Raw genomic sequence first — 27,682 nt, 5'->3', positions numbered from 1 at the left:
TTGGGAAACCTAATTCCCTTTTCTGGACTGCTTTAATAATGCTGCAAAGAAGAGATGTACCAGTTGCCAAATTAAATGGATCAAGAAAGTTCTCTGTAACTTAAAAACAGGAAATAAACTTAGAAACATTTCAACTATCAGCCCCTCTTCAGGAATGATTAGCAAACACAAAGCAGGATTAACTCCAATGTAAGAGTTGCCAGACTGCTTTGATGATTAATTTGGGCAGTGCCAAACACAAGGGACGGTATGTGCTATACATGCAGTGTGCTGCAATTTTGTTTCTCTAGGAAGCTTGTTCCAGCTATTACCATGTGGTCCTGAAAGGGCATGTAAATGCGTTTTCCTTTTGTCCTTGGGTGCAGGACAAAGATTGTCCCACTGCAGAAGTTTCCATCTGGTTATAACAGTCCTGGGTAGATGCACCATGGTGGGAACACATTTGTTAGTAATGCATATGATAAGCAGAGATATCTTTAGGATGACTCCCTGCACAAAGAAGCATGTTTAGGAAGGAAGGAAGCCCCTGTTCTCCCACATATGGATGCATGAATCAGCCGGATGCATTGGCATCCTTTGAACAAAACCAGACATTAATTCAGGTGTGAGTTGGTTCAGATAAAAAGGAACTTCTCCCACCCCACTCTCATGAACTCCTGGCCTCCCAACATGGTCACAGTTAGGGTGGGGATGGAAGAAGCCAGAGAAAGTTCAGCTAGGGTGGATAAATTTTGGATAAGCAACTGAGGTGAAATCCTGGCCCTTCTGAATTTAATGGCAAAACTCCCATTGATTTCAATGGGGCCAGGATTTCACTCCTGAACTTTGGGTGCTTACATGAGCCATTCTGAGCTCCCCTTGCCATTCGTCTCCTAATTTGTTCTACTTGGAAAGCCAGCGACTCATGGCAAGTATTATGCACCAGAGCATGGTGGGAGCAAAAGCTTGTAGTGCAGCTATGGAGTCCCCAGATTTAATGACAGGTTTCAGAGTAGCAGCCGAGGAAGTGAGCTGTCGCTCACAGAAGCTCATGCTCAGATAAATTGGTTAGTCTCTAAGGTGCCACAAGTACCCCAGATTTAAGAACACCATACTAATCCTGTGATCCTGCCAGACACAAATATGGAAATCCTAAAATAATGCAAACACAAATCCCATGATACTACCTGTTACTGCCATGGCTGTGTAAATCCCCTGGAACTGACAGCCATGGAGAGGCCAACTGCTGTGACTCCTCATACAGATTTCCTGAGCATCAGCTCTCGGACTCTTCCACATCGGTCAAACTAAGAACTTAACTCCCAAATTTTAAACTGGAATTACCAGCCCAAAGCAAAGGTAAAGCATGAAATCATAAATCTCATAATAAATGGCAAGCCAAAATGCTGAGTGCTCATGTGCTGATCACCAGTCTAGCTACATTTAAAGGCAGGTAAATAGAGTTAAGTGCAATTCATAAGAGTCAATTATCACTGCTTTAATTGTATCAGGTATAGGTTATATATGTGCCTAAGTACTACAACAGCATAAAGAAAAGGAGGACTTGTGGCACCTTAGAGACTAACCAATTTATTAGAGCATGAGCTTTCATGAGCTACAGCTCACTTCATCGGATGCATACTGTGGAAACTGCAGAAGACATTATATACACAGAGACCATGAAACAATACCTCCTCCCACCCCACTCTCCTGCTGGTAATAGCTTATCTAAAGTGATCACTCTCCTTACAATGTGTATGATAATCAAGTTGGGCCATTTCCAGCACAAATCCAGGTTTTCTCACACACACCCCCCCCCACCACACACAAACTCACTCTCCTGCTGGTAATAGCCCATCCAAAGTGACCACTCTCTTTACAATGTGTATGATAATCAAGGTGGGCCATTTCCAGCACAAATCCAGGATTTCTCACCCCCCACCACCAAAACACACACACACAAACTCACTCTCCTGCTGGTAATAGCTTATCCAAAGTGACCACTCTCCCTACAATGTGCATGATAATCAAGGTGGGCCATTTCCAGCACAAATCCAGGTTTTCTCACCCTCCCACCCCCATATACACACAAACTCACTCTCCTGCTGGTAACAGCCCATCCAAAGCGACCACTCTCCCCACAATGTGCATGATAATCAAGGTGGGCCATTTCCAGCACAAATCCAGGTCTTCTCACACCCCCCCACCCACCCCCAAACAAACTCACTCTCCTGCTGGTAATAGCTCATCCAAACTGACCACTCTCCTTACAATGTGTATGATAATCAAGGTGGGCCATTTCCAGCATAAATCCAAGTTTAACCAGAACGTCTGGGGGCGGGGGGGTGTAGGAAAAAACAAGGGGAAATAGGCTACCTTGCGTAATGACTTAGCCACTCCCAGTCTCTGTCACTCCCAGGTGCTGTTGTCATCATGAATAGGTCGGAATATGAACAAGAGGCTGCTCGGCAGCTCTCCAACACCACTTTCTACAAGCCATTACCCTATGATCCCACTGAGAGTTACCAAAAGCAACTACAGCAATTGCTCAAGAAACTTCCTGAAAAAGCACAAGAACAAATCCGCACAGACACACCCCTGGAGCCCTGACCTGGGGTATTCTGTCTGCTACCCAAGATCCATAAACCTGGAAATCCTGGACGCCCCATCATCTCAGGCATTGGCACCCTGACAGCAGGATTGTCTGGCTATGTAGACTCCCTCCTCAGGCCCTATACTACCAGCACTCCCAGCTACCTTCGAGACACCACTGACTTCCTGAGGAAACTTCAATCCATCGGTGATCTTCCTGATAACACCATCCTGGCCACTATGGATGTAGAAGCCCTCTACACTAACATTCCACACAAAGATGGACTACAAGCCGTCAAGAACACTATTCCCGATAATGTCACGGCTAACCTGCTGGCTGAACTTTGTGACTTTGTCCTTACCCATAACTATTTTACATTTGGGGACAATGTATACCTTCAGATCAGCGGCACTGCTGTGGGTACCCGCATGGCCCCACAGTATGCCAACATTTTTATGGCTGATTTAGAACAACGCTTCCTCAGCTCTCGTCCCCTAATGCCCATACTCTACTTGCGCTATATTGATGACATCTTCATAATCTGGACCCAAGGAAAAGAAGCCCTTGAGGAATTCCACCATGATTTCAACAATTTCCATCCCACCACCAACCTCAGCCTGGTCCAGTCCACACAAGAGATCCACTTCCTGGACACTACAGTGCTAATAAACAATGGTCACATAAACACCACCCTATACCGGAAACCTACTGACCGCTATTCCTACCTACATGGCTCCAGATTTCACCCTGACCACACCACACGATCCATCGTCTACAGCCAAGCTCTGTGATACAACCGCATTTGCTCCAACCCCTCAGACAGAGACAAACACCTACAAGATCTCTATCAAGCATTCTTACAACTACAATACCCACCTGCTGAAGTGAAGTAACAGACTGACAGAGCCAGAAGAGTTCCCAGAAGTCACCTACTACAGGACAGGCCTAACAAAGAAAATAACAGAACGCCACTAGCCGTCACCTTCAGCCCCCAACTAAAACCTCTCCAACGCATTATATAGGATCTACAACCTATCCTGAAGGGTGACCCAACACTCTCACCTATCTTGGGAGACAGGCCAGTTCTTGCCTACAGACAGCCCCCCAACCTGAAGCAAATACTCACCAACAACCACATACCACACAACAGAACCACTAACCCAGGAACCTATCCTTGCAACAAAGCCCGTTGCCAACTGTGTCCACATATCTATTCAGGGGACACCATCACAGGGCCTAAGCACATCAGCCACACTATCAGAGGTTTGTTCACCTGCACATCCACCAGTGTGATATATGCCATCATGTGCCAGCAATGCCCCTCTGCCATGTACATTGGTCAAACTGGACAGTCTCTATGTAAAAGAATAAATGGACACAAATCAGATGTCAAGAATTATAACATTCATAAACCAGTCGGAGAACACTTCAATCTCTCTGGTCACGCAATTACAGACATGAAGGTCGCTATCTTACAACAAAAAACTTCAAATCCAGACTCCAGCGAGAAACTGCTGAATTGGAATTCATTTGCAAATTGGATAGTATTAATTTAGGCTTAAATAGAGACTGGGAGTAGCTAAGTCATTATGCAAGGTAGCCTATTTCCCCTTGTTTTTTCCTACCCCCCCCCCCCCAGACGTTCTGGTTAAACTTGGATTTATGCTGGAAATGGCCCACCTTGATTATCATACACATTGTAAGGAGAGTGGTCAGTTTGGATGAGCTATTACCAGCAGGAGAGTGAGTTTGTGTGTTGGGGGGTGGGGGGGGGTGAGAAGACCTGGATTTGTGCTGGAAATGGCCCACCTTGATTATCGTGCACATTGTGGGGAGAGTGGTCGCTTTGGATGGGCTGTTACCAGCAGGAGAGTGAGTTTGTGTGTATATGGGGGTGGGAGGGTGAGAAAACCTGGATTTGTGCTGGAAATAGCCCAACTTGATTATCATACACATTGTAAGGAGAGTGATCACTTTAGATAAGCTATTACCAGCAGGAGAGTGGGGTGGGAGGAGGTATTGTTTCATGGTCTCTGTGTATATAATGTCTTCTGCAGTTTCCACAGTATGCATCCGATGAAGTGAGCTGTAGCTCACGAAAGCTTATGTTCAAATAAATTGGTTAGTCTCTAAGGTGCCACAAGTCCTCCTTTTCTTTTTGCAAATACAGACTAACACGGCTGTTACTCTGAAACCTACAACAGCGTATGCATTAGAAATACGAGAGAGAGAGAGAGAGAGAGAGAGAGAGATTTAACCATATTCCTTTATTCATTTAATAACTGGGAACTTCCATTATCTTAGTTTAGAGTCTAGACATGAGACATTTTATGTCAACATCTTCTTTCCTTAATTCCTGACACCCAAACCTGACTTCAGTTTTATGCAAATAGATGAGAGTACTGTACAAATCCTGTTATTCTACCAAAACAGACTCTGGAATAAAGTGATCGGGAAGTTAATGAGTAGTTCTGACATTATTGCTGCCCACTCTGGTGCCTTTCATTAACACAGATGTTCACTTGCATATTTTTCTGAATTGACAAATCAAGACGAATGTATTATTTATTAATGCAACTGAATTTTATAATCTCCTCATGTGAGATGCTGTAGAAAAATATACATGAATTAAATAACACTGGACCAAACTGTGCAGAGAAAACCAGCTCATCTGCTAATTTAGGATGGGCAATAATGATTCAAAGGGAAGTGCTGACGGAAAGAGAGCCTACAATGGCTAAACATGAACGGATCTGAAATGAACATAGCTACAGAAGGATTGTAGCAAACGTTTTCCTGGTGGGAGATCCCAAGGAGAACCCAGACAGCCCTGACCTTGGTCCAGTCAAGAGAAATCCTCAGGATGGGCACCAGAGGAACTTGGCTAACCCTGTTTTCATTCTCTTTGGAGGGACATAAGGGGAAAAGGGCCTCAGGAGTGTCTGGCCTATGTTGTTAACATTGGTGCTAAAAATGTCCAGAAAGGTCATAAAGTGTCCTCATTCCATGCGCACAGTGTCAAATCAAGCACTGCCTACACAGTGGGGGTAGGATACTGCCTTAAATCTGCATAAGCCATTGATTGGCTATATCTGCCATGTGCTGGCATCTCTCTTGCTTCCAAGACTCGAAGAAGACAGCTGCTGGCCATGGCACAGAACTCCAGGGGATTCATTTGGTGCCAGAGGATGCACTTTTGCCATCCCAGATTACAGTCACTGTATCCAATTAAGGAATGTACTGCTTTTTCTAAAATGAATACAGAGATACCATGAGAAGGGTATATTACAACCAAGCATAGTTTAAACTCACTCACCTGTTAAGTGCTGTATCAGGCACCTGAGTTTTCAACTCCTCCATGACAGCCTTCATCCCTCTCTTGTAGGGATCTAGTTTTGCAGATGTATCAAACTGAGGGTTATGCCTCATCAGATATTCTCCTAGAAAATTAATGGGATCAAACTTGGGTGGATCTTGGTCTGTTTCAAGCACCTTCTTTCTTTCCACTTCCATTAACAATTTTTCTACTCCTGGGACTAATGTGGGTAGGAGTTTGTCGAGCAAATAGGCCCTGGTGTCCCTTGTCATCTTCTCTTCACTCAGCCATTCCTTAGACAGCCAGTCCAGAGGTTCTTTCTTTTTTATCTTTTCTTCCTCTGCCTTACGTACGTGAATCTTTTCCACCTTTTCCCTTTGTAGATTCAACGCTCTCTGTTGTACCTTCTCATAGAATGTCTCTTTCCATTGAGCATCCTTTCTGAGACCTGGCAGCGTAGCACTCTCCTGGCTTCTCCTTTTCGCTCTGATGGGCATACTCTGAACACTAAGCTTGGGGAGTTTCAGTCCAGGAGTTTGGCCTTCATCTTCTGGCACAGCAGCCATATTTCACTGTGGTACATGCAAAAGCAGATCAACACCATGTAATTCTGAAAGACATGGCAGAAATGTCTTAGATAGATAGAAAATACAAGGGAAAACAAATCTATACAGTTAGAAAACAATCAGTAGATGTTTCTTTTACATTCCTTTTCTAAATCAGAAATTGTTACTTTGCACTCCTAAATAAATACAGCCCATTTCATCTGAGGAGCTTAAAATGCTTTACAAGCGTTAATTATTTATTAATTAATTAATTATGCCTCACAAATACCCCGAGAGATCCTGGAGCTAAATATTTGTATTCCCTTTTATGGATGGGGAACTGAGCCACACAGAAGGGTGCTCAAGGTGACCCAGCTAGTCAAAGGCGGAGTTGGGAATAGACTCAGGCGTGCTGTCTATCAGTCCCCCATTTTAACCATTAGACAACAGTTCCCCCAATTTGAATGTTTTCCTTCAGTTCCCCTTCCTTGTTTCCAACTTTTCTAATAATTCCCATGAGACATGGGATACAGGAAGTAATATGTGTGTAGTAACAGATGCCTGAGGCTGGGAGTTTTCTATGTAGCATCAACACCCTATTTTCTGCTATTCAGAACTGCCCCTTTTGTTTCCATGTTTCCCATGCCCCTGGGAAGCAGTGAGGCAGATACTACGCCTACTTTACTTCATTTTTTGCAAACGTTTGTCCTCTGCCCATTTTCCAGTGTGGAATGTTTCTCTATGGGGTTGGGATCTGCCACCCCTGCTATGGGACAGGGAGCTCTGTGTTAGGAAGATGATGAGACATTAAACTGGATCCTGAGGCTGAGTTGTTCTCTAGCATTTCATTCTGTGGGTCACTTTGCAAGTGGGTTAAGCTAACAGAGTGTTCACACATGGAGTTATTCAGGAATAGCTATTGTGCTTTAAATTTACATCCCACCTTAATCCCCGTTAACTTTCAAGTGTAGACAGACCCTAATCTCAGAGACCCTATCTTCCTTCATCTTGGTCTCTCATAATGTTCATTCTGTGGAGCACCAGGAAGGACAGTGTGGTCCTGAGGTGGTGCATGAGCCACAGTTTGAAAGCTACTTCTGTAACCCTTCATACATACAGCTCTCATCTGCCTCTATGGGAATTGAACACAGGGAATGCAGGCAGAATCTGACTTTACTAGCCAATTCAGAGACCAAAACACCATCACCATCCTGCAAAACACCCCTAACCCAGGGCTAAACAATAGCAAGGATAATCTCAATATCAGTAACGTCTCTGAGACAGTTTGACCAAAGCAAGGTAATTCCAAGTTAAGGCTGCAACTCTGCCCTGAACGTGCACCGCCCTGAATACAGGCATCCTTTAAAGGGGTTTCTGGCTGATTATGGCCTTTCAGTAGCCATATCAGTAGCACTGTTTTTGATATATTTTGCTATTTCCACTTCATTCCTAAATACTTGTAGCTGCTCTGAAGAGTTGAGCTTTTCAGGAAATGCACAAAAGTGATATACGGCCATCTTGGCACACTAGTGTAATTACTAGCATGTTGACCTTCTGGTTCCTAGCCAGGGTTTGAGTCGAAATATTGCCTGAAATGGGTATGATGATCCCTAGCGGTAAATTTCTGGGTCGGCTTTCTGATAGGTCTGGTGGCACCCTCTAGTCATTTGTGCAGGGTGGTGATTATCTGCCTGGGAGGTTGGGGAGGATGGATTTATATGTCAGGCTGCTTGCCTGGCCCAAGAAATGGGTTATAAAAATGAGAACGGTCTTTCCCGTTAGCAGATATAACTGTAAAGGAGCACGGAGTTAGAAAGGCAAGAAGGGAACTTGTCAACCCCGTTGGATTGCCATTGGTTAGGTGAGTTTCTTTCAGTAACATGTAAAACCAAGCTCCTTTGGAACATTGGTAAGACATCGGGGGGTTAAGCCAATGTCCTGGCCAAATTCTAAATGAAGTAGTTATGTTGTGCCTACATAAACTACCGTTGCAATTTCAACTGGTTATGATATTTTTCTTCATTTCATTACAGTGTTGTGCAGTGTTTCTGTGCTTTGAAACAGTTGCTGCATTCCACTCTAGAGGTAACCGCATTTCAGTGACGACTGATGCGATTCCTACATATCCCACATTTACCTCCCAGGGTGATTGTTAGGATTAATTCATGTTTGTAAGGTGCCTTTACACAGAGTGAAAGACACTACAGAAATGCAAATAATCAATGGGTTTGACTCTCTATTCCATTAAGCCAGTGGTATAACTCCAAAACTGCGGTGAGGAAACAGGGAACCAGAACCATTAGCAAACTAGGAGAAGGAGGAACATGAGAACAGTCAATAATTATTACAATATTAGCAACATTCACCCCCAAAGTGTCAGGATCATACTCCAAACCTTGCATCTGTCAGGGCCAAATTCTCAGTTAATATGAATTACCATAGCTTCATTGACTTCGATGCAACTATGCTGATTTACACCAGCAGATAATCTGGCCCATAATTCACACAGCTCTCAAATGCTTAGACTATTCCCAAGTACAATCTTCCCTGGTGGTAACGAGCATAATGTACAAAGACAAGCTAGTTTTGAACACCAGTGAAACTCAAAAATTGATATAAAGGCTCTTCATACTGTTCAAAGTGAAAGCAAGACAAGCCTTTCACTAGGATACCATTTTCCTGGCTCCTTTTCTGTGTAGCAAACATTTGTGCTCGATAGCAACACACAAGTACAATTTGATTACCTCTCTGCATTCAGGATATTATCACTACGATAAAAATCCGCTCATAATCAAGATAGGTTTCACTAGAGATTGATTGATTTATTTATTGTAAAAAAATTTCCAAGTGATTATTTGGGGAATTTCTGAGTTATTGAAGTGCTTTCAAAAGAAGAGGCCAGTCTGGGAATTTGTTTAGCCCTGCCATTGCTCAAAAAATAATTGTCTTTCCCCAAAGAGCTTCAGATGAAGTTTTATCTGATTCATCACAATGGCCCAAATCCTCCAGTGTATTTAGGCACCTACGTACCTTTGAGGATCGATGCGATTGTGCCTAACATATTTGGAGTATTTTTTCTTTTTTTAAGTCCTGGTTAAAATCAACCTTTAAAACGACTGTGATTTCGCTTCCTGGAACTCTACTGAAGAACTGTTTTTCTTACCTTCCGGGCAGGTATCAATCCAGAAATGTCTCCTCCTGCTTTCAGAGAGGCATTACAGATGAATGAGAATTTAATATACACCCATCAGTTCCTAGCCATTAGAAAACTTACAAGTGAATTAGGGATTTCTCAGTCCTGCTGCGGAGCCAGGCTGTGAGTTTTACTCCTGGGTGTGTGTTTGAGGTTGCTAAGCAATAAATCCAAAGGTTGCTATGTCTCATCTACTACTCAGAACTGCAGTAGATTGTCCACTGCTGTTGGCAGTTCAATATAAATTCTTCCTTAACTTACATCATTGTGTCATATGACCGGGGAAAAAAAGGTCTAAAGAATGGCAACACATATAGCACTAAATTTCAGTGCTGCCCAGGAGAATATCCATCCGTGCCTAGGGACAGTAGGCTGACCTTCAGAGTCAGGGATCATGAATTCCAGCCCTGCCTCATTCACTAGGAACAGAAATGAAGAGATTTTAGACTGAGCTGAGGATTGTACCAAACAGATGTGAGAACCTGAGAGCATAAACAGAAATGAATTACAGGCCAAACTGAAATACACATTACTGGGTTCTTCTTTTCATTTAGAATGAAGAAACTTTGGAGTGGCCTGTGGAGTAAGCCAGCTGCAGTGAACAGAAGGGGGTCTTTAAGCACGCTGTTCTTTAAGAACAGATTTAGACTGGAATCTGCATGATTAGGATCTATCATTATTTCTCTTATTCTTCCATATAATGGAGAATCCGTTCCACAGGATGAAAAGGAGGAGGGAAAGAAAAGTGGTCTGCATGAGACTAATTCTGTTCTCATTCACCCTGGTGTAAATAGAGAGGCACGCCAGTGGCTTCAATGGAATTACACTGGTGTAATTGAGAGCAGAATTTCTCCCAATGTCTTTATTGATTGAATTACAAACTAGCACTTCTGGAATGGCTGACTTTTCCAGTAAATTGTATTTATCTTATGCTATTCTTTCTGCAGTGTCTCTATACTTTTTGCTTTTTAAGATGCATGACCATGTGGATTGACTAATCTCCACATGCACAAGAACTCTGGACTATGACTTCTGCATGCTACTTATCTGTGGGACTATGGCACTGTACTCTATCCTGCAGTACAGGTTTATGATTGCTCATTTCATGGGATATCAGAGACTGTCATAAAATGTTAACTTTATCAACTTTAATCTACCAAAACAAAGGTTAAAAGTATGATTGTTTTCCAAAATCTGGTGCATTATTTGTTTGAACAGTGTAACAGGGTATAGCAGGGCCCCCTTTGCTCCTGCCTCTGCTCCAAAAACCACTCAGAGACCCTCAGGTTCAGCAGTCACTGGTGGAGTTTATTTGCAAGGTTCAATGCCACCACCTCACCGTCTACAGCTTGGAGGTTTCAGCCTTAAGAGCGTCTCAGTCTGGTGGAGTTTATTTGCAAGGTTCAATGCCACCACCTCACCGTCTACAGCTTGGAGGTTTCAGCCTTAAGAGCGTCTCAGTCTCCACGACCAGGAGGGAAGCGGAAGCACTAACACTCTCCTTCCTCTCTCCAGCTTCCCCTTGCTTCCTTCCTCTGGGCCTGTCTATAACCCCAGGCTAATTAGGCTGGCAGCTGTTTCCCCTTCAACAGTCAGGCACAGGTTTCTCTAGCCAGCTCCAATTTACCTTTCTTAATTGGAGCTGGCGTAACAGAACGCTGGCTCAGGAGTCCCAGCCCAGTAACAAACAATATTGTCTGTCTAATTTGGGAACAACTGAGTACTAATTCCAGATCTGGCTCACTCTGTGAAAGTCACTTAACCTTTTTGCCTCAGTTTCCCAAAGAGGGACATGAGTGTTAATATATCTGTAAAGGCCCCTGAAGATGAAAAGAACTACAGGTAAAATTCCCCCTGTGCAGAGGTCTACCCAAGGTCACAACACCACTTACATCCCACTTAAATTCTTGAAATAAAATTTGTTCCAAAGAGCTGAACTGGAGCTTAAATGGTGCATAAGCCTCATGTGGGTCCTACATAAATTACAATGATTTGGACATGTGTATGTGCATATTTATTTGTTTTTCCTAAAGTTAATTAAGTATTTTAGGAAAAATTGTCAGAGTGTTTGCTGGTGGCCACACTCTGAGACCACCCAAAAAATTGTTGTGAGAACCCCTGGGGCCCATGTACCTAACTTCGTGTTGTCCCTGTCACAGGGTTAGCTGGGCCCATTAAGGGAGTCCAGGCCCAGGCTACCCATGACAAGCTATTTTAAGGGGAATGAGTATTTCTAGGCAGTTAACTGAATAACAAGCACCTTGGCCTGACAAAATGCCATCTGGGCTCATTTGTAGGGAGGTCCTCAGAGAGAGAAGCTCTTTGAAGTGAGAGGAGCTACCGGAGACCACAGGTCCCAATGACAAGAGCTGTGCAAGGCCTGAGCCAAAGGAAAAGACTTTATTTCAAGTGTATTTATATTTAATGAAGTAGAACCACAGCAGGGGAATTTTGTCTTACAAACTTTTGGACTGTGTAGAGTTCTTAAGGGACCCTGAGAGAAGGGAAACTGAGGCAGGAAGTGCTGCGGTGCCACACTAGGTCAGCAGGGGGTGCTACAGGGTAGGCATAGCCCTGAAACAGTACCCTGCGATGTTTTATTTTCCTGTGTGTGCTCCTATAAATACTCTTTCAAAGGTCTCCATGGTTGTAATTTAGGCCTTCGGCCATCTATTCTGCATATTTAATATCCTTCTACATAAACAATATTCTCCTGAATACACTCAAATACCCATTTGTCCAACTAAGGCACCCTTATGTCCTCACTATAATACTAACTTCATTTTAGTATATAGCATTTGTTTTCAGGCAGGGAGCATGAAACAAAAATAATCTAAATCAGCTTTCATGGGGAAAATACACTGAAATTAATTGTAAATTTTTGTTACTATTATAATTAGCAAAACAGATGACTAGGGAATAGACACTTATTTTAGTGTATTTGCAAAATGTGTTGAAGTAAACCCTAGATTACTGTAATAAAATGCATCTGAAGCTTTGGGCATGGAATTGTTAGAATAATCTAAAATGTGGCTTTAAAATGGATTCTAATTCTATTCACTTCAAATCAGGTTCTGCATGATTAATTCCTGTTTGTCTTTTCATTCTCTGGTGTACCTGATGTTTCTCTTTTGAAATTCAAAATGTTATTGTGGTCAATCTATAAATCTTTCTAAAAAAGAAAACTATCAATTGTAAAAATACTCTAATTTTCCTCAAAGCTGCTGTTAAACCACCAAATGAGAACAGGGGGGGTAAAAAACTGGCAGGAGTGATCTAAATGGCTCTATTTTTATTTCTCTGAAATTTAAATACTGTGGCAAAACAGTAATCACACCCTATTTAACTCAGAAGTTATATCTTAATGTTTCCTCAAATCAAAGCATATCCTTCTGCCATCAAATACTTGTGCTGTGCTGTTGACAAAATAATGTGCTGAATATGTAATCACAGATGTTTTGCTGGGGTAACTCTTATTATATGTTATTTTTTGTTTTGTACACAAGATGCAGTCTGGGGGCATTCTGTGCCCTTTTACACTTCATAGCGAGACTATGCTATAATCGTTGATGTTTGGTAATACTGAAAATAAAATAAAAGATGTGTCAGCAAGGGAACTATTTTCATATTTACTGAAGACAAAAATAATTCGTGGTTTGGGTGTGTTAAAAGATCTCTGGGGCCAGTCCTGCTGAGCATGGTACCCACAGCAACTTGCAAGATATGGACACAAACTTATGATCCATGTAATTGGCTGTCATTACCACAGGCTGCATTCTAATTGTTCTTTTAAATCAGAATACATTTCCCTTATAGCTTCCTCCTCTACACTTAAATTTTGCTGCTGAAAACTACTCCACATGCAAATTATAGCTTTCTAATGGTCTTCAATCCCCTGGATATCTGTGGTTATTTTAGTTAACAACGGATTTATTAGACCTTTAGCTGACTATAGAAAACAACTTGGTTATTTACTTGTTAGGAATGACTTTTTACAAGTGTTTGCTGTTTAAATATTCCTAGAAGTGCCAATGAATAGGTGAAAGCCAGAGAACTGTCTCTTTGGGAGGCCAATTCAGATAAGTATTTCTCTAATTACTCCTGAGGGAAATCCCAGGACTTCCACTTTTCCAAATCTATTCAAAATGAAACCCCAATCCCATCTGAGAGGATCGCTGGAAGGCACTGGGAACTCCTAACCTGCACACTGTTTACACCTGATTGTACTACAGAGATATGCAAATTGAGGATACAGGTGACATGCACCAGTGCTCACCCCTATGCCTTCAGGAAACCATCCATTGGAATTAATCAATACACCAAGCACAATACTTCACACAGAAAGGTAAAAAACAACAAGATCCCTGTCATAAGTGATGGGGTAAAAATCCTTCACATCCTCAAATGTGAGGCCTCCTTCTGCTTTCATTGAAGATAATGGCAAAAATCTCATGGGAGCATGGACCATGAGTTGACTGTCAGTTCAACACTCTGCCTGTGAAAGCATCTCCTTTTCTGCTAAGCTTCTTTGTCCAAATGCCAGGGAACACATAACATCTGATCCTACACTTCTTGTGTCCCCAAAGCTCCTGCAATAGGAGGTTTGGGTGTACTAGGAATGAAGAATTGCTCCCATGTCCAAGCAGACATTACAGTTATTGCTCATTATAAGGCACATTTCTCATTTCAGATCTAAGTATAACTTCATTTCATAGACCTGAGCTCCAGTTTCTTAAATTATAGTACATGGTTTAAATTGGAAGAGATGAATCAGGAAACGATTAAAGAACTCCCCACACCTCCTATTTTCCCTGTGTCCCTTAGCTGGGCTCCAGCAGTCTGATCTCTCTTCTCCCTGATTTTATCCTTACCTCTATGAAACCCTGGGATAAATAAAATGCCAGGAACACTAGAGGCCCAATCCTGAACTCCTTGCTAAAGGACTAATCCTGCATTGAGCCCTGTGCAGGGATCTGCATTGCAGAATCAGTGTCCAAGGCAAAAATCCCAAAGCAGTCAATGTGAAGTGCAACATTAGGCCCTGAAACTTAGATGACAAATCTGAACTGAACATTTTTATTTGCATTCAAATATTAAAGAAATGTAAACAGACTGTTTTTTACCTGAGGGACTGGTCCACTCTGCCCAGAGATTTCTGTTTCACTGAAACAATCCAAAAAATGCACATTATGCAAATATAAAATACAATTTAAACATGCAGATGAAGAAGATACAAGCAACCTTATGTATATTTTAAAGTTATTAAAAACAAAACGGTATCCCACTCTGCCCAACGAAATTGTGTTCATCCATGACATTTTAATATGTAATTTTTTAGTTAAGTACATGCTGCAGTGGTTTGCTGAATTGGGACCACAGTGATGAATTGGAGCCACAGTGCTTACAAGCAAAGCTAGAGAAGAAGGATGGCCTTGTGGTTAAGACCCAAAAGCCACAATCCCACAATTGAGGAAGAAGGCTGTGCTGATTTAAAAAATGACATAGTTTAGAGGGGAAGTGAAGGCAGCGATAAAAATAAAAGAATAATATATAACACATGGAGGAACGGGAAAGTAGATAGCAATGAATATAAATCAGAAGTTAGGAATTATAGAACATTGATAAGGGAAGCAAAGAGACACAAGGAGAAATCTTTGGTCAGCAGAGTTAAGAATCATAAGAAAGTGTTTTTTTCAATATATTAGGAACAAAAAGAATCCTGACTGGTATTGCTCTACTACAGATGGAAATGGTAAAGTTATCAATAATAATGTAGAATAGGCAGAAGTGTTCAATAAATATTTCTGTTCTGTATTTGGGGGGAAAAAGATGATAGTGTTATTATATCGTGTTAACCTTCTTTCCATTACACTAATATCTCAGGAGGATGTTAATGAGAAACTATTAAAGTTACACATTTTTAAATCAGCAGGTCCAGATAACTTGTACCCAAGAGTTTTAAAAGATCTGGCTGAGGAGCTCACTGGACTATTAATGTTGATTTCACTAAATCTTAGCACACTGGGGAACTTCCAGAAGACTGGAAGAAAATTAATGTTGTGCCAATTTTTAAAAAGGGTAAACGGGATGATCCGGGTAATTATAGTCCTGTCCACCTGACATTCATCCTGGAGAAGATAATGGAACAGATGATATGGGACTTGATTAATAAAGAATTAAAGGGGTAAATTAATTAATGCCAATCAACTTGGGTTTATGGAAAATAGATCTTGTCAAACTAACTTGATATTTTTTATGAGACAGTTATGCTGACTTTATGTTAGTAAGTGCTATCCCCAAGAGCAGATGTTTAATGATCAGGCAACTGAAAGCATTTTAAAATGAGATTTCTTCTCCACTCAAGTTCTCCAATGTCAAATTTTGAAAGGGCCCAATCCTGCAATCCTACACAAATCCAGAGGGTTGTAACTTCTTTTAAAATTAAAGGATTAAAATAAAAAAAAGATAATGAGTCTGTTACAGGGGTCGATAAGGAAGTGAAGGGAATGCACTGGAGTGGAAAAAAGCAATCCAGTTACAAAACTAGGTCACATAGAGGATCACAACACAAAAAGGAGTGTTCTTTTCTCTCTCTTAAAATGCAGGTGAAACCAGAAATACTGATCTCCTGAACAACCATATCTATACTCTATCCCTGGTTATACAGAATGGAGTACACTGCTGAAAATAAAAGAAAAGGAGTACTTGAGGCACCTTAGAGACTAACAAATTTATTTGAGCATAAGCTTTCGTGAGCTACAGCTCACTTCATTGGATGCATTCAGTGGAAAATACAGTGGGGAGATTTATATACAGAGAGAACATGAAACAATGGGTGTTACCATACACACTGAAACCAGAGTGATCACTTAAGGTGAGCAGGAGAGTTGGGGGGGGGGAGGGACCTTTTGTAGTGATAATCAAGGTGGCCCATTTCCAGCAGTTGACAAGAACGCCTGAGGAACAGTGGGGGGTGGGGGTGGGGGATAAACATGGGGAAATAGTTTTACTTTGTGTAATGACCCATCCACTCCCAGTCTCTATTCAAGTCTAAGTTAATTGTATCCAGTCTGCAAATTAATTCCAATTCAGCAGTCTCTCGTTGGAGTCTGTTTTTGAAGTTTTTTTGTTGAAGTATTGCCACTTTTAGGTCTGTAATCGAGTGACCAGAGAGATTGAAGTGTTCTCCGACTGGTTTTTTAATGTTATAATTCTTGACGTCTGATTTGTGTCCATTTATTCTTTTACGTAGAGACTGTCCAGTTTGATCAATGTACATGGCAGAGGGGCATTGCTGGCACATGATGGCATAGATCACATTGGTAGACGTGCAGGTGAACGAGCCTCCGATAGTGTGGCTGATGTGATTAGGCCCTGTGATGGTGTCCCCTGAATAGATATGTGGACACGTCTACCAATATGATATATGCCATCATATGCCAGCAATGACCCTCCGCCATGTACATGCCCCCCCTCCTCTCCTGCTGGTAATAGCTCACCTTACGTGATCACTCTGGTTACAGTGTGTATGGTAACACCCATTGTTTCATGTTCTCTCTGTATATAAATCTCCCCACTGTATTTTCCACTGAATGCATCCGATGAAGTGAGCTGTAGCTCACGAAAGCTTATGCTCAAATAAATGTTAGTCTCCAAGGTGCCACAAGTACTCCTTTTCTTTTTGCGAATACAGACTAACATGGCTGCTACTCTGAAACCTGCTGAAAATAAAATCTAGCTAATAGAAGTGGCGAAGCCACCCAAAGGTTCAAAGCTAGAGACTGTCATAAAAAGCTTGTCATAGTATATGATCATGCAAAGCATAAATATACAAAAAAAGTAAAAGTAAAAACACCTTCTGCTTGGGAAGCTATGGAATATTTAGAGTGAGGGGGAGGATAGCTTATAAAGGGGCTGGAGGTAATTTTCCTGATCACTCCCTATAAATCACGTAGCAGTGCTAACATGCTTTCCATAAAAACTATGTTTCAAAATAATAATCTGATGGTTGTTACAAGCAGTTCAATGACACTTTCTTTATGTAGGCAGAGCTGTTATAGCCATGTTGGTCCCAGGATATCAGAGAGACAGAAGATAGTCCAATGAGATATCTCACCCACCTTGTCTCTTTACTTGCTTTATGTATGTTTCTTTGCTTATTCTCCCCTTCTAATCTGATCCCTCAAACAGGTGCATTTTTGTGGATTCTGTATGTTCAAAGTTCTCACTTTCTGCATAAACCTGAGTGAAGCATTCCCACAAAAATCACTTTCTAAACTCAGTTTTATTTTGAGTCTGTTTTTCATCCTCCTTCATCCACTAGGAGGCAAACGCTCATTAGTGAGCTTAACTTTTGTACCGTGGTAAAGGATAACTGCTGTACAGTTTGCATAGCCTGCCTGACAATTATTTTGACTGCAGGGCAGTGGGGGATAGACCAAAGAACTAGCACTGAGGGCTTTTCTTGTGCTTAGATTTAAAGGGCACAAAGCTTTCGTGACAGTTCTGTCAACCTGAAGGAGGAGATGAGAGTGAAATGCACTGAGTGCCTAAGAGGAATTGATGGGTTAATGCAAGCTGTTGGAGAAGAAGAGTGCTTGCTTTCTGTTTGATATGTATTATGGTCTCTGGTAATCACAATTAATAATCTCATTAGATGCCGACAAAAGGCTGATTCTTCATGCCATTAACTTAAATGGCAAAACTCCCATTAATGGCACCCGGACATGACCCTAACTGCTGAACCCCCAAAACAAATAAGTTTTGCTCAAGCTGTTAACATAACCGTATTGCTGCCCCCCTCTCGCCCCCATCCCTGCTCCCAGACTTCTGGGGGCATTTTATGGCTTAAATTTGTGTGCGCACATCACAGACCCATCACTTTCTAGGTATCTAGGCCTCCATGGATTTAGTCAGCGAATCTCCCAGAGAATCCCAAAAGGGGATTGGATGCTGTTTTCTGTAGCGGATGGCTGGAATGTTGGGGAATTACGAAGATATCATCCGTGTTGCCAACTCAAGTAATTTTATCATGAGTGTCACAGGAAGTAGTTCTTAAAGCCCTAGCTCCGGGAACCATGGGATTCCACCTCAGCTTTCATTTCCACCCTCAAAAAAGAACAAGAAGAAGCAGCAGCAGCGTCATCCCAGTGCTCCCTAAAGACTCAAAAACCAGAAGGTAAATAAAAATCACCCAGCAGTTATTCATTATTATTTAAATCTCATCATTGTAAACCGATCTCATGATTCTGGAGGCATATGATTTTTTGAACACTTTGAGGGTAGCTGCCCTAGTGATGCACCCTGCAGGGTTCCTCTTGGGAATCCTTTCAACCGGGGGAAGGGAAGGGGCGAGCCCCTGAGAGCCCAGTCCTGCGCCCGTTTCCCGAAGGGAGTGGAGCAGGAAGGGGCTCTGCAGCAGCCCCAGCAGCGAGGAGGTGGGTTTCGCTAGGGGCCAGCAGAGCAGGGGTTAACGGCTGTTGCAGCAGGGCGCGGGCGTGGCTGGGCTGACAGGTGGCGCATGCGCGTTGGCGCCTTATTGTGCCCGGCCGGCCCAGCCCCGCCGCGCCTCGCTCAGTCGGCGAGGGGCCGTTGGTGAATGCTGAGCTGCTGCCCCCGGCGGTCACCGCGGTGCCGCCCCCGCCTCCCGCCCGGCTCCGGGGCCCCGCCATGGAGTAAGGCCCCCTCCCGCGGCCGGACGGGGCCCCCCGCCGCGCCTCGATGGCTCTGGTAACGGTGCAGCGCTCGCCTACCCCCAGCGCCACCTCCAGCCCCTGCGCCTCGGTGAGTCTCCCCGCCCGGCCGCCGCCTCCCGCCCGGCGCTCCCTCGCTGAGGCGGAGGGAAAGGCAGTTAGCTGCCACATAGGGTCCGGCTGGTGTGTGCGCGCATGCGCGCGCCGTGCCGCCTCCCCGCCCCCCCCTTCTCTCGGGCCTGACAGCTGAGCGCGAGCAGGGCAGCCCCAGGGATGCTCAGGCTGGCTGCAGGCTCCGGGCAGGTACCAAGCCTGGACCCGTCCTGGGCAGCGGGGAGGGGATAAGCAGGATCGCTCTTGCCTTTTTCCCCCTTTGCCTTTTGCAAAAATGTCATTATAGCTTTTATAGTGTGCTTGCAAAACGATTAAGCGAATCTATGTCTGGGTCACTTACATACTGCTTCCCTATGTGGTTCTGGCCCATCTTTATTGCTCCGCTGCAAAGAAATAGCCTGGGGAAGGGGGTTCTCTCTTGGGCCATGTCTCTAGAGAATGTGTGGGTTTCTGTTTGGTGGTGGTTGGCTTTTAACTTATTGAAAGCAAGCTGATCAGGTCAGGGGAGTCTTAAAAATATGGATCTCATGGATGGCATGTTTTACCCAACTTCAGAAGTAAAATGTTTGCAGTGAAATGACGTTTCAGTGGAAACCATTTGTTTCTGGGTTTAAATGCTGCCCTGTCGTGTTTGTCACCCAACACAGTTCAGGGTGTAAAGATGAATGAGAACCACCAGAAAGTGAAATGGACTATAAATAAACTGGCTGGTCTTCGCTTCCATTGTGCAAGAAATGTAAAAATCATTGGTTAAAAGGAAACTGGGGTTCTAATAAGTGACCATGTTAAATTCCTCCCCTACAGAACTGTATTCTAAAAATGATTTAACCTGGTATTTGCCTTTAGGCATCTTCCATGCATGAGCTTTCTTTCAGAAAAAGCGACTAGATTTTCCTTCTCAGTGCTGCATGTAATCTTCAAAAGGCTGTATCAAACTGAGACAGTATTTGAAACAAGAAGATTTTAAATCTCTCTATGGCAGTGAAAGCTCTCCTTAAAGGAGTCTTCAAAACTACCAGAAATTAATCCCAAATCAGGGAGTGTGGCAGGTTGTGAAAGGGATGCTGTCATATTCAAAATCATGTTTTGTTTAAAAAGGGGGGAGGAACTGAACGTGAAGCATCTAAATTACTACTTAGAATTGATATAGTTTGTTACCAGCAGTTAACTGAGGATGGCAGTGAAAACTGCAAAGTCGTTTTCACTTCGTTTCTATTCAGTTTCCAGTTGGCTTCACTTTGAAAGTCTCATGTATTATCACACTCACATTATGTTTAGGTTGCAACTGCTTCAGGGGAATGTTGAAATCCCAGTTGTTTTGGCTAAAATAAAAACCGCTCTGAAAATATTTCTTGGGTTGGGTAAAATCTCTTTTGATCTAAATTGTGGATTAACTGTTTGATAGTATCACATCAAATGTTATTTTGAATACAAGGGTATTAACACCTATGTTCTTTTTTTTTTCCCTGTCTTGCTAAGACATGCCTGTTTTATTAGCAGTGCAGATTAACTCCACTTGTGTTACTTTGCTATAAATATTGATTAACTCTGTTACTTCATCATACGTTGTTTTCACAACCATGCATGGGGTAACAGTCTGGGCTTAGCTGCTCCTAACTTCCTCCATGTGTAAAACACTTCAGCAGTTAGCCTGTTGCCTCTTTCGGGTAGGAACTCTTGGGTTGGTGACAAGACTGATATATTTTTTTTTTTAATGTAATTCATACATCCCAACTGATGCCTAGTCTCAAATAGCTCCTTCCATTTAAACTTGTCATGATGATCACTTTGCAAGGCTGCCCTGTTTGGTGCAGCTAACCAGCCTGTTTCCCTTCTAGGTTACCAAAAAAGTTGCTTTGGATTTGGATCACTCTGAACAGTTAGGAAAGATTTCAGAGTAACAGCCGTGTTAGTCTGTATTCGCAAAAAGAAAAGGAGGACTTGTGGCATCTTAGAGACTAACATTTATTTGAGCATAAGCTTTCATTTTCGTTCCAGTTGCATCCGAGCTGTAGCTCACGAAAGCTTATGCTCAAATAAATTTGTTAGTCTCTAAGGTGCCACAAGTCCTCCTTTTCTTTTTACACTTGTGAAGAGTACCACAGGATTTATGGTGACTAGTTTAGCAGATTACATCTCAGTTTTATTAGAATGAGGAAAGAGAGCGAGTACTGCTAAATATGCTAAAGGTGGTATTCTCCGCGCACACACACACACAGCATTCATGCATCCACACTCTTTCCTAACTGAAAAGGAGGACTTGTGGCACCTTGGAGACTAACCAATTTATTTGAGCATAAGCTTTCGTGAGCTATGTGCATCCGATGAAGTGAGCTGTAGCTCACGAAAGCTCATGCTCAAATAAATTGGTTAGTCTCTAAGGTGCCACAAGTCCTCCTGTTCTTTTTGCAAATACAGACTAACACGGCTGCTACTCTGAAACCTGTCAAGAGTAAGTGTGTGGGCTCTAGTGTCCTGACCAGACTTTAACTTTAGTAATTACTTTCCGCCTACCTAAAACTCTCCTTGCAGTCTCAAGTGGAAATGGTATTTTTCACTTTCTGCCCTAAACAGTTGTAATGGGGTTTTTGTGAACTCTTCAAATGCCTTCTGCATTTCCCTAGTGGTTGAAGCATGTGTATAATTATTACTACTACTACTACTACTACTAATATAAGATTGTAAAAGTCCTTTGTGATCTTTTAGGATGAAAGGAGCTTCAGAAAAAATATATACTATTTCAGCTCATCTGCATATCTGCTGCTAAACTTTCTTCAGTGTTAAGCAAAGTATAGCATTTGGTTTCAATATATTAGATATGCCACCAAGCTTAAATAGTCACTGGAGTTAAGTCTCCAATCTTTGTCCATTGAGTGCCACAAGAATTCCCAAGCCACACTGTAGTGGAGACTGTCGTTTGGCTAATATCCAGCTCTTGTCAGAATTCCATTGACCTTTACAGCTCAGTGCCACTAGGTACCTGTGTGAGAAGGTTGGACTGAAAATTTCCTGGTGAGATGGCCCAAGAATTTCAGGTGATGGTCCCAAATGAAATGCTGAAGGCTTGTGCTTCTGGCAAGTCTATCACCTTGTTAATCCTCCTTAAGATCTTTATGCTGAAATTGACTATGGGAGGTCCCCTCTGCCTAGGGAGAGCCCTGTTGATTTCAACAGGGTTCTGGACAACTGCAGGAGTCTGCTCATAAAGTCCCTTGTAAGATCGGGGCCTGCAATTTTGTGGGAAAACTTCTGCGTAATTTAGCAAGATGTTTGGTCAAACCGTGCTTTAATCCTTTCTCTATGTGCACAGGATCATAGGTTGATAGTTTTCTATAAAAAATAAGACTGGCTGCTGTAATGTTCTAATAGACAAATCGAACCGTTGGGTTTTTTGTTTTTGTTACATATGGATATTTTCTGTGTGGACACCAACACATTATACCAATCATCTAGAGTTAAATGTAAACCCCAACTTTTTGTTCCTTCTCTAGGTAACATGGGGATGAGGTCAAGTTAAATCTGATAAATTAGTCCCCCAGAGAGTGTAGAGGTCTGACGTAGCTTGATGTTTTCATGTCTTGACATAAAAATTCTCAGACTGCTGCTTTGCCATCTCAAACTGGGAGTAAGGAGAAAGTGTTACACTTGTGTATGCTTCAACGGGTGACCAAATGGAGGAACGAATTTCATTTCTAGGTCACTAAAGGACTTTGAGGACAGAGTCCCTTATAAATTGCTTGATGCTCTTCTGTTAGAAGTAGACTCCCTAGACAAGAAGAGGAGGTTCAAATAGTGCAGCGTCAATGTCCTTGAACCACAGGGGACTTCTGCATTGTGTGCTGCAAAAGTATTATAATTGGCTTCCCTGGATTCAGGGGAATAGATGATTCAAATCAGTTTGAAATTGGTTGGTTTTATTTCTGGATTTTTGTCCTCATTGCCATAGAATTTGAGCACCTCACAAATATTTATTGTGTTGCAGAGGAGTGTTTCATACTGTGATTTGACCAGGTTGTTATAGATCTGCAGTATTTCACCTGGCTACTTATAAAGCATGATCTCTTAATTGTCTGAGTTTCCAATTGTAGTTTGGCTTTTGACTATGCTGGCACTCTTATCAAAAAAGAGAGACCTCTGTGCTGCATCCTACAAAACATTTCTTTCTACCAGAAGCAGTAGCTGGAATGAGCAGAAGTGTCTTATGGGCAGAGTATGGGTCCAGTGGCGATTTCATCAATCGGGTGAGAGTTAGAGAGTGGATACCTTCATCAACACAGCAGCCGTTGCTTAAGAGCTGAAGGATTTGAACCTTGTAAAGATTTCCAGTTTCTCTTCTGGAATATTGGGTGTTTGCTTTTTTGGCAAAAGCCTAGCTCATGTTTTAAGAATAAAAGATGCCTTTTTATCAGTCTGTTTTTCCCTTAACTACAGCAAAGACTGTCCCTCTTCTCCCTATCTGAATCCCCACACTCCTCTGGAACTGTGCTTGTGGCGACATGGCATGTGTGGAGCTTTCAGAGTAACAGCCGTGTTAGTCTGTATTCGCAAAGAGAAAAGGAGTCCTTGTGGCACCTTAGAGACTAACCTATTTATTTGAGCATAAGCTTTCGTGAGCTTTTTTTTTGAGCTGTAGCTCACGAAAGCTTATGCTCAAATAAATAGGTTAGTCTCTAAGGTGCCACAAGGACTCCTTTTCTCTTTGTGTGGAGCTTGCTGCCTCATGCCACAAAAAATTGTGATGCTGCAAACATTTTACATGTAAACCTAAAAGTGAATGCAGATCTAGTCTCAAATACTTGCCTTGGAGGCTTCCCTGTTTATAACCTACAGCTGGAAACAGTGCTTACAGGAATAGAATTAGGCCTGGCTTACACTTAAAACTTAGCTCAGTGTGGAAGATCCACACTCTTGAGCAGGGGTGGCCAACCTGAGCCTGAGAAGGAGCCAGAATTTACCAATGTACATGGCCAAAGAGCCACAGGAATACATCAGCAGCCCCCCTTCAGCTCCTCCACCCCGTTCCCAGCACCTCCCTCCCACCCACTGGCAGCCCCACCGATCAGTGCCTCCCCCTCCTTCCCCACACTTCCCGATCAGCTGTTCCGTGGCGTGCAGGAGGAGGAACGAGGGCATGGCAGGCTCAGGGGAGGGGTGGAGTGGGGGCAGGACCTGTGGCAGAGCCAGGGGTTGAGCAGTGAACATCCCCTGGCACATTGGAGAGTTGGAGCCTGTAGCTCCAGCCCTGGAGTTGATGCCTGTACAAGGAGCCGCATATTAACTTCTGAAGAACCACATGTGACTCTGGAGCCACAGGTTGGCCCCCGGCTCTTGAGTGTCATAGCTAAGCTGACCTATTGCCTGGTGTGGACACAGTTAGGGCGACCAAAGAATGCTTCCAAAGTCCTAGCTGTTGTCACTCGGGGAGGTGGAGTTCCTACAGAGAGAGGAAAAACCTTGTCCATTGCTGTAGCACATTTAGCTGTAGGAGTGAGAGAAGCTTGGGGCCAGATATCTAGTAGGGAGATTTAAAGGATCCAGGGCTGTGGTATCCTTCCTTCCTGGAGACTGTCTCCCTAGTTGCAAATATCTGTCAAAGAGGATCCTGGGAACCTGGCTTTGCAAAGTTCTTTTCACTTCCCCACTCCACCCCCCAGTGGCCTCATTTCAGTGGAATAATATGTAAACTGACATCAGCTGGACTCATGTGCAGGCAGATCCGGCAGGCTGTATGGAAACCTGCTGTCTGAATTTGGACAATGCCAGAGAAAGCACTGCCACGTTCTGCTTTGCTGTATGTCTTCCACAACCTTGCCATAGTCTGTTCCCCATAACTCCGCCATCTGGCTTGCAATTTGTCAAGGCTCAATCAAGCCTTGTTCCAAGACATAATGAAGATTTGAGCTGGAGGACTCTTCAGGATTTGTTAAAGGTGGAGTGAGTTCTTGCACAATTCACCGGCTCGTCTACTCTCCGGCTAGTCTAAGACAAATGGAAATCTATGAACTTCTCCTGTGTGTTTGGTTCCAAGCAACCTTTTCCTCTCCCATGGGAAAAAATCCTCTCTCCCACTCTGTCTTCAAAAATTGTGGTGGTGGCTCAACCCATGCTTTCCAAGACTTCACTTATAAAACGAAGAGCTGGAAGTTTGCATGGCAAAGTCTGGCTGTGGAGGAGCGTTGGAAAGCAGCACAAGTCTTTTCCAGATGGTCTCTGTCTGTGCAGTATATGTCCACAGCAAATTAACTTTTGCTGACAGTTAGGTGCTAAATGAGATTTCTCTGAATCTGTCTCCTAACCTTCCTGCTTTTTCCTGTGTCACACAGAAACTGATCATTCAAAAAAGACTTGTCCTGATTTAATCGTTTATCTGTTAATTCCATAAACGCAGAATTCTTCACTACCACACATAAAATGCACTATAGAGTTGGTCCTTGATGGTTAGTGTATGTAAGCGTTTCAAATGTGCCAAAGTCCGCAGTACGTAGGCACCATTATTAAATTAAAAATAGTTTCCTTCCTGTCTGAACAAGAACCAGATTGTCACCCTTCTACCTTTTATACTGTCTCCTAAGTGCTGTTGTCTCAGGAGAGATGTTGAGGCATTGTGCACCCGCTGTTATTGTGCCAAAGGTCTTCTGCTGTTCTCTAAAAGTTCCAGGACTTAGGCTTGCCCTGATCTCTGGCTCCTCATGGTTAATATCTGCTTTTTTATTTTTTTGGGTGCAGGGGAGGTGCAATTTTCTTAAATGTGTCCCGTTGATCTGAAGTTTTGATCATGAGATGGAAATGTGAAAGCCCAGTTGATTAGGCTCTAAATCTGCTTTGACCAATTGTGTCCAGTTATTTACTACTTTCCCCTTCTATGGTGGTCTTATCAATTCTATTGCTTCCATCCCCATATACACTAACCTAAAATATTGGAGGAAAACTTGTTGATGTAATGCAGAATGGAAGTCTGGGGTGTGTGTTTGATCTGGTAGCAAGAACATAGTTGATACCATATATACCTGGTGTAAAAGTCTCTGCATCGGATTTACAGTTTAAGGCATTGAAGGATGTTAGAGGTGACCTTACCAAAAAGCTTACAGTGGGATCCCCGTTAACATGATGAGGTGAACAAAGGAAAGTGGCCCGATGTTGCAGGATGCTGGCATTTTCTGAAACTATTACTATAGAACTGTCTCTACTCATTGACTATTAGTAACTCTTTCATTAATTTTTTTGAAAGACCCCTACACAGAGGAAAAGCAAAATAATCCTGTCTGACCCTTTCTTGAGAAGTGAAGGATCTGGGCAGGCAATCGGGCCCGGACTCCTTTCCAGTAAGAGAGCATACTGTTTCCCTAAGGGTAGGGAAGACAACTGACCCAGAAAGAGGAGATGCTGTTTTCATTGTTATAAAATTCACAACTTAAAACAACAAACCTTCAGCCAGTCAGCTTCCCTCTTGATCCCAGGAGGTTAACTAAAGGGGGAAGCAGAACCCTGCAAATACGTTTGGAAACCTTTTGTCATTTTCTGTCTTCAAGTTCCTTGCTAGTAGAACATACAGGAAATATTTTCCTCAATAGTTTAAGAAACTAAATATAACCTTTCTCTGTTTTCTTTATTTTAATAGTGCTTTCAGGGCTTTCATTAGTAGTAGTCTTAACAATATAATTGCTAGGCAAAACACTAATTGACCTCTTAGCCCAAAGTGGCTGCAACAACACTGGAAACAACTCTTTAAACTGATCACATTTATTACTACCTTTTAAAAATCTCTCCTCTCCTCTGCAGTATTTATCAGAGTGGCAGTCTATCTCTGGAGTTGCATTAATCAGTTACATGAGCGATCACTAGTTCTTATCAAGATGTGCTGATAAAGCCATGGTTTTTTTCTTCTTTAACATGTGCCAGTCCTAGAAATCTGAGGTAACTGCCATCACTTCATTCTGAGATGAGGGACAGAGGAGAAGGGGGAGTTCTAAAGCCTTTCAGTTGTGTGCACAGCTCTTTCATACTAAATCTTTCAGAGACAATAGGTGAGAGCCAGACTCAACATACACCAGACCTTCGGCATCCTCAAGTGGCAGGGTCTGGCAAACAAAGTGGGACTATGATGGTGGGATAAAAACCTGGTTGTAGATCAGGCCTTTGCAATTTTTGTTTACTTTCCAGATCTACAAGAAAATACCAGAGACCCGTATCCTCTGTTTCATATTTTGCTGCATAATAGAAGGGTTGAGGTTTACATTTTTTAAGTATCTA

General features: G+C 42.7%; 2 protein-coding genes across 2 annotated transcripts in view; one reads left to right on the top strand and one right to left on the bottom strand.

The window, feature by feature from the left end:
• Positions 1 to 19,483, bottom strand: part of EFCAB5 (EF-hand calcium binding domain 5) — a 66,205-nt gene extending 46,722 nt beyond the window's left edge. Inside the window, exons 1-3 of the mRNA XM_084651162.1 lie at positions 19,379 to 19,483; positions 14,750 to 14,789; positions 5,889 to 6,498 (exon numbers count right to left, since the gene is read on the bottom strand). Coding sequence (XP_084507288.1) covers positions 5,889 to 6,454 — 566 coding nt within the window. The 5' untranslated portion in view covers positions 6,455 to 6,498; positions 14,750 to 14,789; positions 19,379 to 19,483. The remainder of the gene's footprint in view (positions 1 to 5,888; positions 6,499 to 14,749; positions 14,790 to 19,378) is intronic.
• SSH2 (slingshot protein phosphatase 2) overlaps positions 19,222 to 27,682 on the top strand; it is a 134,620-nt gene continuing 126,159 nt past the window's right edge. Inside the window, exon 1 of the mRNA XM_084650844.1 lies at positions 19,222 to 19,409. Coding sequence (XP_084506970.1) covers positions 19,347 to 19,409 — 63 coding nt within the window. The 5' untranslated portion in view covers positions 19,222 to 19,346. The remainder of the gene's footprint in view (positions 19,410 to 27,682) is intronic.

Source organism: Lepidochelys olivacea (assembly GCF_965140295.1).
Source record: "Lepidochelys olivacea isolate rLepOli2 genome assembly, chromosome: 17".
Classification (NCBI taxonomy): domain Eukaryota; kingdom Metazoa; phylum Chordata; order Testudines; family Cheloniidae; genus Lepidochelys; species Lepidochelys olivacea.
Note: the sequence above shows the minus strand (reverse complement) of the source record. Positions and strands in the feature narration are given on the sequence as shown.